Source organism: Phocoena phocoena, chromosome 1 (genome assembly GCF_963924675.1).
Source record: "Phocoena phocoena chromosome 1, mPhoPho1.1, whole genome shotgun sequence".
In the NCBI taxonomy this organism is placed as follows: Eukaryota; Metazoa; Chordata; class Mammalia; order Artiodactyla; family Phocoenidae; genus Phocoena; species Phocoena phocoena.
The window spans coordinates 181,164,015-181,182,058 of record NC_089219.1 but is presented as its reverse complement, the minus strand read 5'-3'; the positions used below and the strand labels follow the sequence as shown (position 1 = coordinate 181,182,058).

The window sequence follows — 18,044 nt, the reverse complement described above, 5'->3', positions numbered from 1 at the left end:
CTGCTCAGATACTGGAATTGCTGACTGCTGGTCATCACGTCCTTTCCTCGGGCACAGCAGCTCTAGACATATTCTTACAGGCCCCTCGCAGGAGTCTTCCCTGTTGACTGTAGACACACCAGCCCACCCCTCCCTCTAATCTGAGTGTTGTGTATAGTATATGAAGAGGTACTAGCCTCTAAAACCTGACCTCCCACATTTCAATGTTGAGGAATACCCAGCTATTCTCCCCAGTCTCTTGTTTCTATCAACGTTCACACTCAGAAACATTGAGATACCAAAACCCATGAGGTTTTTCCCCCCCCTTTACAAACTCAGGCTGTTATAGTGAAGAAGGTGGCAAGGTCAGACAGAAGTCTGAAGGAAGTGGAGAGTGTTTTAATAGTTGCTTCGAAGAATGAGACGAAATGAGGACTAAGGGCTTTCAGAAGGATGACCGGCTATCCATAAAAGCATACATGAAGTGAGTTATCGTAAAATATGGAGGCACTTATCCGTTAGATTGGATTATTTCTTCCAGAAGGGGAGAGACATCCACTTTCCATATACTGATGTTTAGACTAGTTTTTAAATGTTAATTTAAAATCTCAAAGGAAGTTGTTTCTTCCGCTTACTATTCCTTGAGTATCCCAAGAATTCAAAAGCCTTAAGGTATTTAGATTCACTCTTCTTATTGCCCCAAGGTATTTCCGTGGCTCCTGTGCTCATGGCTTTCTTTTAGGTCAAAAAAATCAAATGTCATGATTTCAGAGTAGCCCTTGTCATCGCCTAGTGAAAAGCTCATCCCTCCTCCCGCTTCCCATCCCCACTATTCCGTATCACATAACTCTGTTTTATTTTCTGCATGGTATTTAGCGTTATCAGGAATTACTTTTTTCACTTCTCTGTCCACTTGATTATCTTAAAGATAAACCCGTATGTGTAGAAACCTTGTCTGCCTTGTTCCTTGCATATCTCAAGTGCCTAGACTAGTGCTTGCCACACAGAGTACTTAGTTCTTGGTTCTTAGTGCTTGGTTCTAATGTAAAAAAGCGTTTATAAATCAGTAAGAGAAAGATAACAAAATGGGGGAAAAGATATAATGAGAAACCCACAAAATGCCAATGGCCTAAATTTTTTTCATTAATTTTAAATAAATATAAATGGAAACAAGGTATTTTTTTAACTGAAATTTCTAAGTATTTCAGGATTTCACAAATCTTATGTTTCATACTATAGAGCTCGTTGCAGCAAATACACTTTTGCACAAATATAGAAATTTTTTTATCCATGCAGGCAAAAAGACCCATATTAAAAAGAAATAAATAACCTTTGAGATTAAAGGATAAACAGTATATCGTATATTTCCTGGTTTTACTGGCTGTATTTCATCTTACTTTGATCATTAAATGATTGACAGGTCCTATAGGTTAGGTGGCAAATGCTTTGACAGATTTTCATGTCTCATTGTTCCAGGTACTGTGGCCATAGACTTGCAAGACACAAGCTGTAGGTCAGCAAGTGGCCCTACCCTGTCTCTTCCTTCAGAAGGAAACAAAGAAGTCAGAAGACCCAGCATTGCTCCCGTTTTAGAGGTTGCAGATACGTCATCACTTCAAACATGCGATCTTCTAAGTGATCAATCAGAAGATGAAACTACACCAGATGAAGAAATGTCCTCAAATGTGGAGTATGTTTGTAACATTTACTGGGATTTGTGCTTGCCATGAAAAACTAATATCCTTCCCTTCTGGACATCCTAGAATCAATCCTACATGCTTCTACCGAAACACCCTTCCTATTAGCCAGTATCTCTCTTGATGATAAAGTAACCTAAGTCCTCAAATTTCTGGCTTCAACAGCTATTGACAGCCTCATTTTTCTCTATATTATCCTTTATCCTTAAAGAAAAAAATAGGTAAATCAGCATTTCCATGATATAACCTATATCATATTTTACATATTTTTCTTTAAGGATACAGTTTGTATTTTCATAATTATATGGTTTTGTTGAATTATAATGTACCTTCTACCTCTAATTTATTTTTTCACTTCCATATTGAAGTTCAATCAATTATTCAATGACATGTAATGCAGCTTCTTCCATTAAGCTTCTCTTATTTCAGCATTCAGCAATCATTTTTATTCAGGATACATCAATAATATTTTGAATGACTGAATAAAGGAAGTACTAGTTCTCTTTACTAAGATTCCATAACAGATAGTATCAATGTTTAAGCTATTAATCACATTTTAGCCTACAGTAGAGTTTGTTTACTTGTCGTATATTATGTTGGCTTTTTTTTTTTTGCGGTACCCGGGCCTCTCACTGTTGTGGCCTCTCCCGTTGCGGAGCACAGGCTCCAGACGCGCAGGCTCAGCGGCCATGGCTCACGGGCCCAGCCGCTCCGCGGCATGTGGGATCTTCCCGGACGGGGGCACGAACCCGTGTCCCCTGCATCGGCAGGTGGACTCTCAACCACTGCGCCACCAGTGAAGCCCTGTTGGCATTTCATGAGGAAAGCACAGTGTTCAACAGTCTTGACAGTGGAGTCTGAAGGAATTTGTGTCCCATGGCAGTTCTACCTTATACTGGTTGTGTGCCAGTGACTTTGATTAAATCTTCTGACCCACGATGCTTTATCTGTAAATAGTGTTCATATGAAGATTAATTGAGGTAATAGAGTAATGTGCTTAGGACAATGGTTTGTGCAGAGTAAGCATTCAATGAGCATTAAATACTATTTGGTGTAGTAGTGGTCGTAGTGGCAAAGGTAACATCATTCAAACACTTCTAATATTTTTCATATAATAGAAGTTCAATCAATGTTGAACTGAACTAAAATGAACTGAAATATAATTGAAACTTAGAAAAATCCTTCTGTTAATCCTTCACACTTTTAAATATTTATTACAAGAAACTTACACATACCCACAGAAGACAAGTCCACTCTCCAAGAAATTAATAATACTCAAATAGATTTATGAAATATTTGACAGGAAGAAGAAGAGGTTTGACCACCAGTATATTTCTAGAAATGGTGTTGTGTGGTGTGATACAAATTCTTTCTTTACATGTACTGAAAAAACTGAGGTGGAATTTTTTTTTATATCTAGAAAAATGAAAAAGATGTTGAAGTAATAGTGGGAGACTATCAACTTCTAAATTTGCAAAATGTTCTCCATTTTACCATCCTAGCTAATGATGTCTGGAATACCTAGATTTGAAATTTCTTGGTTTGAAAGATAAATTTTCTTTATCAAAAAAGAGCTTTCATATTGGATAAAATAACTTTGCCTCTACTAAGTTTTCTTTTATTTCTTAATTTTCATTTGTGCTGCTACTTTTTGATAGTTTCATTTTGAGAATTTTACAACCATAATGTGACTATATTTATAAAGTCAGCAAATAAACTGAGCATCTTTGATAATATTTAAGCGTGATTCCAGCAGAAACTCTGGCTTTTGTGTGGGTCTAATGGAATAATTTACTCAATCTAAAATGATTTACTCTTTTTTGGTTATGCATCCATGACTGATGAATAGTGATAGAGTGAATCATAATAATGCATTTTGCTTTCATGTGTTTTGTAAAGATTAACATTACTATTTTCTAAAATGTGTCTAAATCTTTTAAACTGAGGATTGGCAAACTTTTTCTGGAAAGAACCAGCTAGTAAATATTTCCAACTTTATGGACCATGTGGTCTTTGCCCCAACTACTCAACTCTGTTTCTGAAGCGTGAAAGCACCCCAAGACAATACATAAAATGAGTGAGCATGACAGTGTTCTGACAAAACTCACTTCTGGACACTGAAATTGAAATTTCATATAATTTCACGAGCTGAAATATTATTATTCTTTTGACTTGTTTTTCCAACCATTTAAAAATACTAAAACTACTTTAGTTCACAAAAACCATGCGATGAGCCAGATTAGGTCCATGGGCCCTGTTCCAAACTATGTCCATATCAAAATAAAGAATTACTGCATCTAACTTTATCGAAGTAGAGGAACACGGCTATAACTTGATTGTCTGACTTTGCCTGCATTAATTCAAGGCAATTCAATATTTCCTATTGTTTTACAGATATGCTAAAGGCTACCCACCTTACTCTCCATATATAGGCAGTTCACCCACTTTTTGTCATCTCCTTCATGAAAAAGTGCCATTTTGCTGCTTAAGACTAGACAAGGTAAGCACTTACTGCTGTTATTTTCTGTAAAACTAAAATGATGGCATTGTGTAATTACATGTATTTAAATAATTTTGTATAGTCTTTTGACTGAAATATGTTAAAAGAATATTATCTTTCAAATGTAAATGTAATACATAAAGTGGTGAATTTTACTTTCTTAACTGCACTAAAGGTTACCCAAGTGCTTTACCCTCTACTAATGTAGCCAACAAGTTGGTCAGTCATTGTTTCAAAGAGAAAAACAAAGATGCCAGAGCCTCAAACCAGAGTCTCCCCAGATCATTTTGGCCAGATGCGCTCTATATATTTTACTAGACATTTTTGCCTCAAATCTCAAAGTGGAATCGCTTTACATGGTGAAATTAGCTAGTCATAATTCATTATTGAATTATTAGACTAGAAGTGTCTTGCTTAATGTCCCCTTTCCTAAAGATTTTACAGTAGTTCTTGGTTCCTGCCTTGATATTCAGGAGAAACCATCCGAAACAGAAAGATTCCAAGAAAGCAGGAATCTTTCTCTTTCACAGTATGGCCATTGGACATGACCTGGGTAAGAATTTGTTTTCATGATGAGTCAGAGAGCAGATAAAAAGAAGACTCTCAAACGCCCCATCTCCCAGAAATTAAAATGTGCCACTAAATCTAACCAGGAATTTCTTCCTTTATTCTATATTTTGGAGTTAGCTGGAGTTAAAATCCCAGCTCTCCGCTTCCAGGCTCAGCCATTTGGGCAAATAACATTATCATTAAACTTCAGTTTCCATAGCTCCAAAATGCTTGTAATTTTAATATGAACCTTATAGGGTTCTTGTGAAGATGATATAAATTTGTGCATGGAGAAAGCTTTTCACAGTGCCAGGAATGTAATAAATGTATAGGCACTTAATACATTTTGTTAATATTTTTACTACTATTATTTTTTCCATGTGATAAACATTATGAATCTTGGCTGTAGCTGTCACTCTTGAGGAAGATTAGCAGATCATTAGAAAATTTCTGCCTCTATCTTCCTAAAGTTTTTTTGTGAACCCTTACCCCTGCTCCCAGATGTTCATCTGGGTCCGTTAAGGTGGACAGTTCCGTCTCTCGATGCCTTATTTTTTGTCAGTCCTAGTTTTGCTTTCCTGCTTCACAGCATTTCTAGCGCTGGCTCGCTCTGCATCTTTGGTAACCTTGATGCATCTTAAGCTTCAGAGCCCTTCTCCTGTATTGGCCCCTTCCAAGAACCTGTGACTGATTTTTTATGTGTGACTTTTGTGTGTTTTTCCTTAAAGAGGTTTTCCAAAATAATATAAGCTTTAGGTCCCATAAAGCTTGGGTTCACACCTGGTGGCATTTTACTTTTTAACACACAAAGATGAAAGTAATGTTGGGAAACCAAAGAGTCGAAATGATTCCACTGATTCCCAAGAAGGGAACCTGATACAGGAAAAGTTAAGCTTTCAGAGATGAGGCTTGCTGGAGGAGAAACAGTCTTTTAAAGCCGAAAGACAAGTTGTCTCTTTACCAAAGTAAAAAGCGATGTATCCGAGTATTGTTGATTGACCGATAACATCTGGGGTTATCCATTCTTTAGGTGGCGTTAGTCTGGCTGGAGGTGGTGGTCTGCTCTGTAAATGAGTGCCCATTTTGCGATTAGCAGATGGGGTTATGCAGCCAATCCTACTGTGTCCATGAAGTCTGTGAGCAGGTATTTTGTTGCCCAGTCCGTTTTGCATTAGTATCAGCAGGCTCCTTTTGGTCAAGGTTTATCAATACTAAATTCCCTGTTTTGTCCTTGTTCTATTTCTTTTTTTTTCTTACTAGTTGAGCTACTTCTAAATCTTCTAAATTAGTTCTTTTGCCTCATTTGATCTCATAAAAATGAAGTTCTTAATAATTTCAGCCTCAGCCTGTCTTCCTTCTCCTTCCACAGTCTCTTTGTAAGTGACCTAATTTCATGTCGCTTCAGATCCTGTTTATAGTAGTAATTCTCCAATCATACTTCCAGTGAAGACTGCCTGTCCTTCTCCTTTACCACTCCCCATTTCTCCATTCTTTCTTATGCCTTAATCCTTCCTGCTGGATTGATCCTCCTACTTCCATGATTACAGCTTTTAGAAATTCTACTAATGAGATCCTATTAGTGGTAAATTCTTTCAATTTCACTTTCCCTAGATATGTCCTTATTTTGTCCTCCTCCTTGAAGAATAGTTTTGCTGGGTGTCCAATTCCAGGCTCTGAATTTTCTTTTTCTTTTAGCCTGTTAGGATTCTATTTACTACCTTCTGTGCTCCACACTGCTGATGAGAGGTCGGCCATCGTGCTAATTTGTGTTTCTGGTAGTTAAAGCTCTCTTTTCTCTCTGGCTGCTTTTAAGATCTTCTTCTTGTCTTGGCTGTTCTGCACTGTGACAATGTGTATGACACTGGCTTTCTCTTTATTTATTTGGATTAGGATTCATTGGGTTTCCAGAGCCTGAGGATTTGGATATTTCATTAATTCTAGAAAATCCTCAGTCAATATTTATGTGAATAGTGCTTCTTGCTGATTCTTGCATCTCTTTTTCAGGTATTCTTTTTAAATGTGTATTAGACGTTCTCACATTATCTTCGAAGTATCTTAATTTTTCCATATGACTTTCTCTTTTCTTTCTGTATTCTGAGTAATTACTCTTCAACTCAATCATGCAGTTGATCCCTTCAGATGCATCAAACGGGCAATTTGAATCATCTTTTGAGCTTCTGTTTTTAATTGTTATATTTTTAGTTCCAGAATAGAGTCTATGCAGTTTTTTAAACATCTAAGTGAATATTTTAAATACCCTCTTGTTCTTTGCTCATGCTTTGAATGTTCTCTTTTATTTCTCTAAACATAGTGAACACGCTCATTTTCTATTCTGAATCTTATAACAGTGAAATCTGTAATCTTTGTGATTCTAATTCTGGTGTTTATTGTTTCAGCTGACTCAAAGTACCTTGTTCCCAGCAATGTTCTGTAACTTTTTATTAAAGAGTAAAGGCAGAGAACATTCCAGAGTTGATGATGAATCCACAGAGAATCAACAGATCTCAACCCAAATAAAAAGAAACCCTCATAAAGACATATAAAGATTAAAAAAACAGAACACTAAAGCAATTATCCAGGCAGATAATTTTAAAAGGATCTTGATTTAATAATGCTAAGTCCAGTAAATTCTAGCTCCCTAGGAAGTAGCAAAATATCCTCAGGAAACACATTTTGGTAATTTGTTGTTATTATTGTTAACATTAGTATTTTACATTTCAGTATTTGCATCGTTATCTTGCCAGCTCCGGTATACATTTAGACAATTAGGGTTTTTTTCTTTTAATTTTTGTTTTTTAACCAAAAAAATAATCCCTTTCAATATCGATATCCATCCTTTTGGTATTCCATACTTGGAATGTTCCAAGGTTATTTAATTTTAATATTACTCTATTTCTGGAAATAAAGTCAGAGGCAGATTATTTATTTTTTTCCAGCTTTATTGAGGTATGATTGAAAAGTACAAATTGTGTATATTTGAGGTCTATAACGTGATGCTTTGATATACATATACCTTGTGACGATGCCTTAATATTGATACCCAGATGTCATCTGGCAGCAAGTTTCAGTTTGCAGTGGAACATGTGTACACTGTGTTGCTGCCTTTTCCTTCCCCAAATCAAGCTGCATACCTGCAATTCATTTGTCTTGTCCATGCACACCTTCAGGCTGGAGAACTTGGCATAGAAAAATGTAACTATTTTCAAATTTGTTAGAAAACAAAGGATTTACTAGGTTAGATTAATTTCACATTTCCAGATCTTCTAAATATTTTTACCCAATATTAGTGGAGTATAAAAATGGCCTTTCTTTGTATAATTTTTCTTCTCTAGAGTTGCCAGCATAACTACTATGAGGACGCAAAAGCCTATGGATTCAAAAATAAGCTAATTATAGTTGCAGCTGAAACAGCTGGAAATGGATTGTATAATTTTATTGTTCCTCTCAGGGCATATTATAGACCAAAGAAAGAACTTAATCCCGTAATACTGCTATTGGATAACCCGTAAGTATATTTTTAAATGCACAAACAAGACAAAAATTTGTTAATATTTTATCAAAAATAATTTAATTTACTTAGAATATTTTAAATCAGATACATTATGGCACATGATTCATTGAGAGATCTATTCTGTGCTGTGGTAGAAAACAACCATTGTATATGATTGTGTTTCACAAATACAACTTAAAACATCACTGGAGTACTCTGAGCCTTTTATTTAAAACTATTTTTGCAAGTGGTCATTGCTCTCTACCAGTGGGAAACATGCCACTGAAATAATTATAGTTATTTTCATTAAATTAATCAACTAGCCTGGAAAATCTCTGCCAAAACTGGACAATTTCATTGTCTTTGTGAAGAACCATTAATTATCAGAGGAGCATATTAATGATCCATTTTATATCATACCATTACACATCATCATAAGTTCTTATGATTCTTCCACTGTTAAAACATATATTCTGTAACATAACATAAATAGTTTGTGCTTTACAATGTTCATTTCTTTTGAAAATGTTTGATATACTCTTGTGAAATAAGACTACTTAAGCATTTCAGAATCCTTATATGAATGTAAATATGCATCACTAAATGCTGTGGTCAAATCCATTGTATACTAAAATTGCAATATTTCTCTCTCTGACTCAGATTAGTAGCAGATGGTCCTTAAATCAATACCATGTTTTAGAATCCTCCAACTCTCCTCTTAAACTCTAAAGTGATGCAAATTTCAGGGTAAACCAAATGAGGCCAAAATCTGCTGCCTTGTCTCTGCTTTTAAAATTTATCAAAAGAATTTTTTCAAAACAGAGGTATCTCCCCAATATATTGTAACTTCATGACATTATTTATTCTGAATATATGAATATCAAGATACTGATTGATGCATCTTGTTTTAGAGTCAGTATCTCAATGGTAATCAACTCTAAAACTTGAGCACACCTCCAGAGGTTTCAGTTGAAGAATTTTCAGGTCTGATGACTCAATGACTTCTTTGATACCACTTTAGCATCCAAGGAAAGGTGAGATAAATTTAGGGCAGGTGTAGGGGAACAAAAACTTGGACCCAATGTCAGAAGAAATAAAAGCTTAATAAAACAAATCTTAGGAGAATAAAAGTTGAATTACTGGATGGCTAGGGTGATAGAGTATGGTGGCAAAGCACCTCCAAGGCCTTGGGATATATCCCTTATTCTGGAACTTTTCTGGTAGGAGGCTCTAAGAAACTGGCGAAGATCTGGCACATAAGAGATGTTCATCAGCTGTGTGAATTCAGAAGTGTCCAATTTTGGCTCTTTTTGCTTATGGTGTAATGTGTCCACTGCCTTAAAGATGAATTTAAGACAGGGGCATTTACAGCTTGATTGACTTAGAGCATTCCCATCTCGGATGGCTTGGATCAAAGTGGATCAACTCAGGCCCCAGAATACAGAGAAGCAGATAGGAAGAGGCTTAGAAAGAAAGAAGTGGCACTGTGCCTACAGCAGCCCTGTGATAAAGCAAAGGGGAAAAACTATCCTTTCACCTTACTTATATTATTTCAAGGTATAATTTCTTGTCCTGATGTGTAAATCTCCTAATTGGGTTCTTGGACCTGATTTCAATGTGTATGTGTGTGTCAGAGGGTTTCTCCACACCTCCAGCAAGCAATGCGCAGGACACCAGCTCAGTTCTGGGGGAATTCAACTCACTTCTGACACCGTCTACCCAGAAATAGCATTGGATTCCACAGGTTGAAAGTTCAGTCTTACAAAACTGTCCCACTCCCACTTCAGAAGCCAATCACAAGCCAGGTTATCACCCCATAACTGATCAGCTGTAGATTGGAAATTTCAGTGACCCCCTCCTTGGACTTCAGATGCCAGTTGCATGTCTAGATTGTTACCTGTACTTCTGACTGAATGGCTGTAGATCGGGGGTTCCCACAACCACCTACTCAAGGTCAAGTTATTTGCTAGAGCAGCTCACAGAATTCAGAGAAACGTTTTACTTACCAGATTGCCACCTTGTTATAAAAGCATATAACTTGGGAACAACTGGATGGAAGAGATGCACAGGGCAAGGTATGGGGAAAGGGCATGGAGCTTCCATGCCCTCTATGTGGCCACCACTATCACCAAATCTCTACCTGTTCACCAGCACAGAAGTTCTCCAGACTCCAGCCTTTTGGGTTTTTAATAGAGGCTTCATTACATAGGCACGATTGATTAATTCATTGGCCATTGGTGATTGAACTCAATCTCTTGCCCCTCCCCCTTCCTCAGAAATCACGGGGTGGGACTGAAGTTCCAACCTTCTATTCAGGTTGGAACTTCAGTTTCCCTGGCAAACAGCCTCATCCTTAGGTACTTTCCAAAAGGCACCTCATTAATTTAAACCCAGTGGTCCTGGAAAGGGGCTTGTTATGAAGAACAAGACACCCATTTCACCTTTTTTGGCTCTGAAGTGATTTCAGGAACTGAGGATTAGAGACCAAATATTACGACAAAAGATGCTCCCATTGCTGTTATCACTCAGGAAATTCCAAGGGTTTTGGGAGCTGTGAGCTAGAAAATGTGGTGAAGACCAAATATATGTGAGAAATCTGAATGTGAATACCAAATATACATTCCTTATAAAACACAATAAAGAATCAGTCTTGCCAAATTTGGGAGTGGAGTTTACTCCATGAAGTGGAGATGGGCTCCAATCCTTTTCCATAACCAGTCTTGCTAAGTAATCTTATCTCAGAGTCACTAATCCCCCTTTCTCCCCCTTATTATTCCAATGAACAGGTGGCAGGAGCTAGGATTTCTTAACCTGTGTACCTGGTGTAGACTTTGGAATTGCCATAACTAAATCAGCCTCTTTCTGTTTGGTTTTGAATTAACAGGTTACCTAACTGCCCAGTTACTGAATGATTGATTGATTGGTTTGTATATTAGAATTATAAAAATCAAGTGGTTATTTCTAGAGTCTTAATTCCTGAATCTGATCAATCACAGAAAAATCTGAAGACTCTGTTTCTCTTAGTTACTGGCAAACTGGTCAGTATTTCAATATAAATATAGATGTAGGTTTTATCAGAGAATATTTTATCTGAATAATACCATAGTGACTATTTAATAAAATTAATATTCTTTGCCACCACCCTCTGCTTATTATAGTAATAATTGTTGAGCGTTTACTACATGGCAATCATCATAGTAGATACCTAACCTTTATTTCACATCGTATTTCCATAAAAAATATATCCATGTCATATAGTGATGATTTATCCTCAGAAAGATGTACCAAGCAGCTTAAGATCTCAAAGCTTACAAATTACAATGATAACATTTAAAGAATTCAGTCTGTGTGACTTGATTACACCACTGCCTCTTATTTCATAGAAAGGAAAAAACAGGCCAAAGAAGTTAAATGATTTTTTCCAAGGTCAATTCTAGAATTAGAACCCTCTCTGCAATTCATAGTTCATTGATCTTTCAACTATGTGACCTTACTTTACTTACAGGTTTTTGATATATGCAAAAATACATTGTTTGTCAATTGTTTTTAGAAACAAGAATATTTTAACTTTAGAATATTTTGCATTAAATTTTTTCTCGGCTTTCCTAAGGACTTACAGTTTGGAATCTAGCTATTCACATGATGTTGTTTGTTAAATGATTTTAATGGGTTTTGACTTTTTTTCAAAGCGTTGAGATGAAAGCTCAGGCTGTAAAATTTATCAGCTTCCTGTGCATTTCCCGAAAGCAGTATCTAACATTTTTATTTGTTGTTCTCTGTTCCTTTGATTGAGAATGAGGAAGCAAAAACTAAACACCAGTAAATAATGTTCCAGGAAATTTTATGCAATCCTCTTCTTTTTTTTTAAACAATGAGATACTTGTTTCTCTGCTGTGGCTAGTATTTTTCAGTCTATCCTATAGTGTTACAAAGAAATATGATGTCTTCTTTAAAATATTTCTGGGTTATAAGAATTTGCACACTAATAATTGTACACACTTCTACAATTATTAGCTTAGTGGGGTTTGACTTTACTTAATGCACATAAGCATTGCTGAAAATAATATCAATACATGGCTACTTAGGAAATTTAGTTGAAGACCAATTTATTCAATATACCAGAAACAAATAACAGATGCCACAAATATGGGATTTAAAAATGTAAATTAAATTTATGATATTCACATACATAATATGTCAAAATAAGTCTTCACAATGTTTCCAAATAGAAAGCCTTCTCCATTTCATATGGTAATTACATAAAACCGTGTACATTGGAAAACATCTTACACTTGATACTGGTTCATTGGAGCTGGTCTCAGTTCTGATTGATTGGCCATCTGTTCTCTTTGGCCTGTTGTTGGGCCACACTGATTTTAAATATTTTGATTACCATCTCACCCTTAAAGATCGTCTAGTCATCTCCTGATACCATTTCATATGAGACATGGAAAAGAGAGTCAAACACTTTGGAATACATTACCCAAAGCTACACAAGGTAGCTACACAAGGTAGTCCAAGATCCAGGCTTATCTCCTTAATTTTTACAACATCTTGTTTAAACTATCCCTTTACTAAATCAATCTTCTTTCCACATAGAGCTACAAGTAAGCTCCAGTTCAGCTTATTTCAAGAATAATGATAAACTGTCTGATATGTCAGGGTCCTTATTAAAGACATTCAGACCTTAGACTCATACGGATCTGAAATAAGATCTAAGTTTACCCTCTTGATAGGCCTGTTGCATATTACGGAATTGCTGTAAGCCTCAATTTTCTCATTTATACAATGAGTAGAACATTTATCTTAAGTTATTTTGCAAGTCTATAAAATAATGTCTATGAAGGACGAGTACCATATCTGACTTATAAAAGGCAGTGAGGAAATGTCAGTTTCCCCCCTTCTACCAATCAAGAGAAGGACATTGTCACTATTTAAACTGATGGGAGAATTTCTGTGAAAACCCAATTAACAAAGAATGGGAAATTTATTTCAAGTTGTTGAAATTAAGCTACTACTGTATTTTTAAGGGAGAGATAAACTTCTTAAAAGTGGAATTATGAAATGCTAGCAAAATAAACTCTCACTGCATTCTTTTCTTGAATTTGAAATAAAAAATTAAGTTCATTATAGTTATTAGTTAAATGGGAAAAAATGAAATGATCTTCAACTTGCAAATCCATGCAATTTCCCAAAACTTTTAACTTCCTATCAATAGCTAGCTAATTCATATTTTCATATAATGAAAATTTTTAGATGATAATGAAGATATTTTAAATATAATGAAGATATTTAGACTCATAAATAGTCATGTTTCTTAATAGAATTACAGTTAGGACTCTGATGAATGATGTGCTCATTTTTTTTTCCTAGGCAGTTTAGTGCCATCAAAACCTTTGCCGATTTACTTAAATGAGCCAACATAATCCATATGAACGTATAGTTGATATATTCTTTATATTTCAGGTTTCCTTTTAAACCACCTTTATCAGTAAAAGTAGTGGATGGATCTGTTTGTTCTGCAAGTTAAATTTTGCAGGGTATGGCATACTAAACTCCCTACATTAGATATGCTTCATCAGGATTATATGTCTACCAGGTTTCAGGTGACTTGCCTTGCCTTGTAACACAGCTGGATTCATGTAAGGATGAATCGTGCTACCACGATACAGATGTTAATTTCTAAGGATTTGAAAGATTGTTTGTGCATTGTAAATACATGTTTGTGGCAGAATTGCATGTCAGTAAGATTCATGAGCTTTAGGAATATATAAGGCAATAATTTTGATGTCTACGTACTTTGAATGATTTCTACTGGACAAAACAAAAGAATACAAAGGCCACATCTTCAGTTTTAGCTCTAACAGAAGAGTTGGCATAGCATAAGGACTAGTGACCCCGGTACTTCTTATCACATGGAAAATTTTTGGTATCTTTATTAAGTTGAATTATTCAATAACATTAACTACTGTTGCAAGACTTTGGAAGACAGATATGTTACAGTGGACAGATGGTCACGAAGATAGTGTAAATAATTGAAATAATCTGAATTTTAAAAAAATGAGGAGGTTATTCCAGACAGGGTATAGCTCTGCAATTAATAATGAGGAATTATGAACCCAACTCTGCTACACAAGTTATTGAGCTACTCACTTTATCTGACTGGAACTATGTTGGAGCAAAGAGAGATAAAACAAAATAATAACCCCCCAAATGACACAGTCAAAAGGATCTTTCAAAGCACCGCAGAATCTCAGTGCTGTCCCTGTCTTGTGCCACTTGTATCCTGATGTATTATTCTATAATCACGAGGTGGGTAAGAGACATGGAGGGTCTTGAGTCAGCAGTGAGAATACCCCCTCTGAGCAATGCCCAGAAAGAGAAGAACTGGCAGGCACTAGCCATGACCACTACTGGGACTGTATATGATTATGTTTGTTGAAAACAACCTACAGCATGAGCTTTAAAAATATCTGTAACCTGTGATTTACTAATGTGAAAAGTTTTATGAATGTTTTGGGGTAAATGATAAAAACAAATGCTAGAAAAAGAGTCATCCAAAAATGTCCAAACGAGTAACATTTATAATAGCTGGATATTGGAAATAGCTTGGAACTCCAGTAATTAATAGCACAAAAGTGAAAATAACATAAATGAAATAATTGAGGATTTTTAAAATGAATTGTGGTACATTTATAATATGTAGTAATATGGGGCCACTTAAAATGGCTAGGAAGTAATTTATTGATGGTAGGGAGGTGATCAACAGGGATAGTCTTTGGAAGTTTTCTTTTAATGCTTCACTGCACTGAGCATTATTTTTCTTTAGAGTGGAAAAAGATGGGTATGATCAACAGGAAGAAAATAAATCAGGGAGGACAAGACTTCTTCAGGCTGGGAGAAGCACCTGGGATATTGCAGGGGCTGTACTTCCCTTTGCCTAGAGGTTCCCTTTGCTTCTCCTTTACTGAGCCAAATCCTACTCGTTCTTCAACATCCAAATTAAATATATCCTCTGTGAAATGATCCTGAACTCTGTCTCCTGAGTGCAACCTATTCCTTATTTTTTCAGATTACAATGTGTTGTAATTTTGTGCTTTTACTTATGTGTTCCAAAAGCTCTATTTCTTACAGTACAAGTTAACAACATATTCTTTTTGCATACACCTGCGTATACCAAAATGTCTGTTAGATAAAAATTTTTGGATACATATATGCTGAGGGAATAGATACATGAAAGAATTAATAATTCAAAATGAATACAAATTCAAAGAATTACAAAATGAATAAGTAGATTAGGTAATTTCTAAGGAAGCTTCCAGGTTCATGATTCTTTCCCCAAATATGCATAAAGAGTAAAGATTTCAGTTGCAGTACACATTTGCTCAACAATGTATATGGAGGAAATCAGTAATGTAAAAGGTGAATTACTTTAATTTTACATTTTATATATATATATATATTGATGGGTACATACACTTATTTATTTATTGATATGTTGATATATTAAGGGACATGTTGTGATTCTGTATATCCCTTAGAGAAAATTGCTCTTAATAGGCATGATAATTTAGTTCCTTATGTTTTATATCATCAAAATAAAATCATCAGTTCCCCATTTTACAAGACTCTCTCATCATGAATAATTTTAAACTCACTGACAAGACTTTTTAGTTATAAATTAAGAGTATCAATTCAGTGTTTTTGTAGAATAATGCCATAATGTTTCTGATTTAGAAAGCAGAAATACAACTTGTTTTTATCATTGTTGAGCGCATTGTATTATTCATAACAAGTGCAAATGACATTTTAAAATTAATGTTAAGAGAAAAGGCACTTAAAATTAATCTTGTCAACAATGTTTAGTTTTGGAAATGAAAACTAAGTCAACTTACTTCCTTTCCCTAGAAGTGCTGCCACTGTTGTGACATTGTGTTTCATTTTGTAACCCATCTGCTACTTAGGCCAGATATGCATTTTCTGGATGCAATCTGTTGGTTTCCAATGGTTTACTACATGGTGGGCTCTATTGACAAGTAGGTGACAAAATCTTTGGCACACTAACTAGTGTGGTGTCCTGTGGTTTGTCATGTGCTGCACCCCTGTGTTGCATGATGAGTGTAATTTGCCCTTTCAGTGTTGAAAATATGTTTATTGCATGTGGAGCTTATGTTCTCGTGTTACACATCTTGCATTCAAACTTCCTAAGCAGTAATCTGTTGTTGAATTAAAACAAATCTTGTTGCATGTCAATTTCGTTCCCTTTCTAAAGTTATTCCAGTTTTGTGTCATCTATAGCAGTAACTTTATTACTGTTAACATCTTTGTAGAGAAAACCTAGAATTTCAACATTGTGATGCATTGGTATCATTATCATAACTTCTGGAAACCTTCAAAATAATTTGGAAATGCTCATTTTAAATCAGATTTATTAACTGGAGCATTTCCTTGACAGTCTATTCTGGTAACATACCAGAGTCTTCCAAAAATTTGTTAATTAAAGGTCAAATGTGTGCAATGCTTCAGTTTTAAAATACAAATTGTTATATGCATAAAGATGACATTATGACAAATATAAAAACTAAAAGATCCGAAAACTAGTATGCTTATAAAATGTGTTAATTTTCCATTCTAAAAAAAAATCAGCCCAAAACATTCCAAATAAAATGCTAAAGGTTATCCATTGAGAACTTTCATGCTTACATTTCATCTTGTAGATGCTGAAAAACAAAGCTTCGTAACTTTGACAGTGTTTATTGGCCGTGGGCACATTAAAGGCCAAACAGATTAACCTATATTTAGCTTCCATTCTACATTAATATAATTTATGTTATCAGTTGCATAATACTAACCAACTAACTAAAATGTAGATGTACTAAAACTATTATTTAAATCCATGAAAATGAAATCAATCCATATTTTATCAATAGTAATGTTTCTTTGTTGTGAGAGTATTCTATTAAAATTCATTAGAACATTATATTTAAAAGATATAAAATAAACCTCTCATCTGTCTTTTTTGATGTAAACTATATAATGAATTCTCCATCTATAAAAGTATTTACGGGGAGGAAAAGAAGAATGGAAAGGATCAAATCCCTAGGATTAGAGATGAAACAGGATTGGCTACAAGTTGCTAATTATTGAAGCTGGGTGATTGGTACAGGAGGTTCAGTATATAGTATTCTCTTCTGCTTATGTTTGAAAGTTTCCTTAAACATAAATAAGCGAAGAAAACTATGAATGAATTAGAACACACTCACAAACATTCACCTATATTCATTCCTTTACATTCTAGTTCTCTTCGAAAAGGAAGTCAGAGAAAGGTAGAAAGAGGGGCAATGTCAGTTAGATTATCTGTAACTGTTTTTCATCCATGTTGACTTTTTTCTTGGGCCACCATCTGGTGACCAAACTGCGTAAAGCAATAGTGCTAAAGAAAAAATGGGCAGTGGCTTTGTAGATAAGATAGTGGGGAGAAATTATGATAGACACAGAATTATAAGAATAAATCGGTAGCCAAATAAAAAAAGGAAAGAAAGAATACAATACAATATTAAATGAATATAAATAATTTAAAGTTAAAACATGAAGAACAAAAAAGTTTCTACGTGGTTCAGAAATGCCATTCCAATTTTATATTTTTTCTATAGATTCTATAGATTTCTTTAGATTTAAACTCATATTTAATAATAATTACTAAAATCATTTGCCAAAGTTATGTGTCAACTACAGAGGCCAATATTTTGAGTATGGAATTAACTGATATATACAGGTTTAGGTAGTTAGTGACTATTTAGTACAGGAATTCTCATAGTTAAGTTTTTTG

General features: G+C 35.0%; 1 protein-coding gene across 3 annotated transcripts in view; it reads left to right on the top strand.

Moving 5' to 3' along the window:
• Positions 1-18,044, top strand: part of KCNT2 (potassium sodium-activated channel subfamily T member 2) — a 370,804-nt gene that overhangs the window by 271,269 nt on the left and 81,491 nt on the right. For 2 of the 3 annotated variants that reach the window (XM_065876379.1, XM_065876371.1), the window contains 3 exons: positions 1,456-1,669; positions 4,071-4,176; positions 8,058-8,230. In XM_065876379.1, coding sequence (XP_065732451.1) covers positions 1,456-1,669; positions 4,071-4,176; positions 8,058-8,230 — 493 coding nt within the window. Of the gene's footprint in view, positions 1-1,455; positions 1,670-4,070; positions 4,177-8,057; positions 8,231-16,179; positions 16,252-18,044 lie in introns of all 3 variants that reach the window. The other variant, XM_065876363.1, reaches the window with a different exon arrangement.